Source organism: Sinocyclocheilus grahami, unplaced genomic scaffold, assembly GCF_001515645.1.
Source record: "Sinocyclocheilus grahami isolate Dianchi unplaced genomic scaffold, SAMN03320097.WGS_v1.1 scaffold832.1, whole genome shotgun sequence".
Lineage (NCBI taxonomy): Eukaryota > Metazoa > Chordata > Actinopteri > Cypriniformes > Cyprinidae > Sinocyclocheilus > Sinocyclocheilus grahami.
The window spans coordinates 509,166-510,198 of record NW_015506011.1 but is presented as its reverse complement, the minus strand read 5'-3'; the positions used below and the strand labels follow the sequence as shown (position 1 = coordinate 510,198).

At 33.3% G+C, this 1,033-nt stretch overlaps 1 protein-coding gene across 1 annotated transcript in view; it reads right to left on the bottom strand.

Moving 5' to 3' along the window:
* LOC107562672 (ras-related protein Rab-26-like) overlaps positions 1-1,033 on the bottom strand; it is a gene marked incomplete at its 3' end in the record, with an annotated part of 77,036 nt that overhangs the window by 29,669 nt on the left and 46,334 nt on the right. The window contains exon 6 of the mRNA XM_016247355.1: positions 196-207. Coding sequence (XP_016102841.1) covers positions 196-207 — 12 coding nt within the window. The remainder of the gene's footprint in view (positions 1-195; positions 208-1,033) is intronic.

Genomic DNA, 1,033 nt, shown 5'->3' with positions numbered 1-1,033 from the left:
AGAGAGAGAGATACATGTGTGTGGGAGTGCAAGGGGGTTGTGTGTTTACATGTTCACATATTAATAAACATCTTTAAAAGCCCAGGGTGAGATCTGTTCTCGCCGCAGATAATGGTTATAAATGCTGCAATACTTCATGATGTATTAATAACTGGGTCCGCAGCTGTAAACCTGCAGGACAGATGGCCTCAATACCTCTCTTTGCTGCTCAAGTCATTAAACTCACATCTCATTTCCAAATCATTAGCCCAAAACTTTCTGTCCCCTCATTCTCCCTCTCCTAAAATCACCGCACAGCTGAGAGAGTCCACGTGTTTTGATCAGCGTGTAACAAACACACATTCACTACACAGATGCACAACAAACTTGTAGTTGAAAGCGTGATTAAAGTCTGATGCTTTCTTTCATATCTGGAAGAGTTTAAGCAGACTAAATGATTGAAAATGTTTTGCCTAAAAATTACAAGGTTAAAAATGAAATATGCAGCATAGATTAATTGCACATAATAAGATAAATATAAAGATATATACGTATGTCCACTTTATCCATATACATACAGTACACTCATATAAAGTGATATATACTACATAGCAAATCTCAGCTGCTTGATTCTTTATATTAACACAAATTGTAAGTTAGTCTTTATTATTGTCCAGCTCTAAATTGCATGATGATTTTAATATGTTATAAACATTAACATCAGGAATTTCTGTAAAGCTGCTTTGAAACAATGTGAATTTATGGAAGTTTGTTTCTGCCACGGGACAAAAATAAAGGTTATTGCGAGTTTATAGCTCACAATTTGAGCTTTTTTCTCAGAATTGCAAGATATAAACTCAGAATTGTATGATTTTAACACAGAACTGTGAAATATAAATGAGCAGTTCTGAGTAGAAAAGTCCAAATTGTGAGATATCAACTCACAGTTGCGAAATAAATTAGAATTGTGAAATAAATTTGCAATTACAGAACAAAAAAACTTGAATTGCAAGAAATTCTGAGTTTATATTTTGCAAATTGTAAAAAAAAAAAA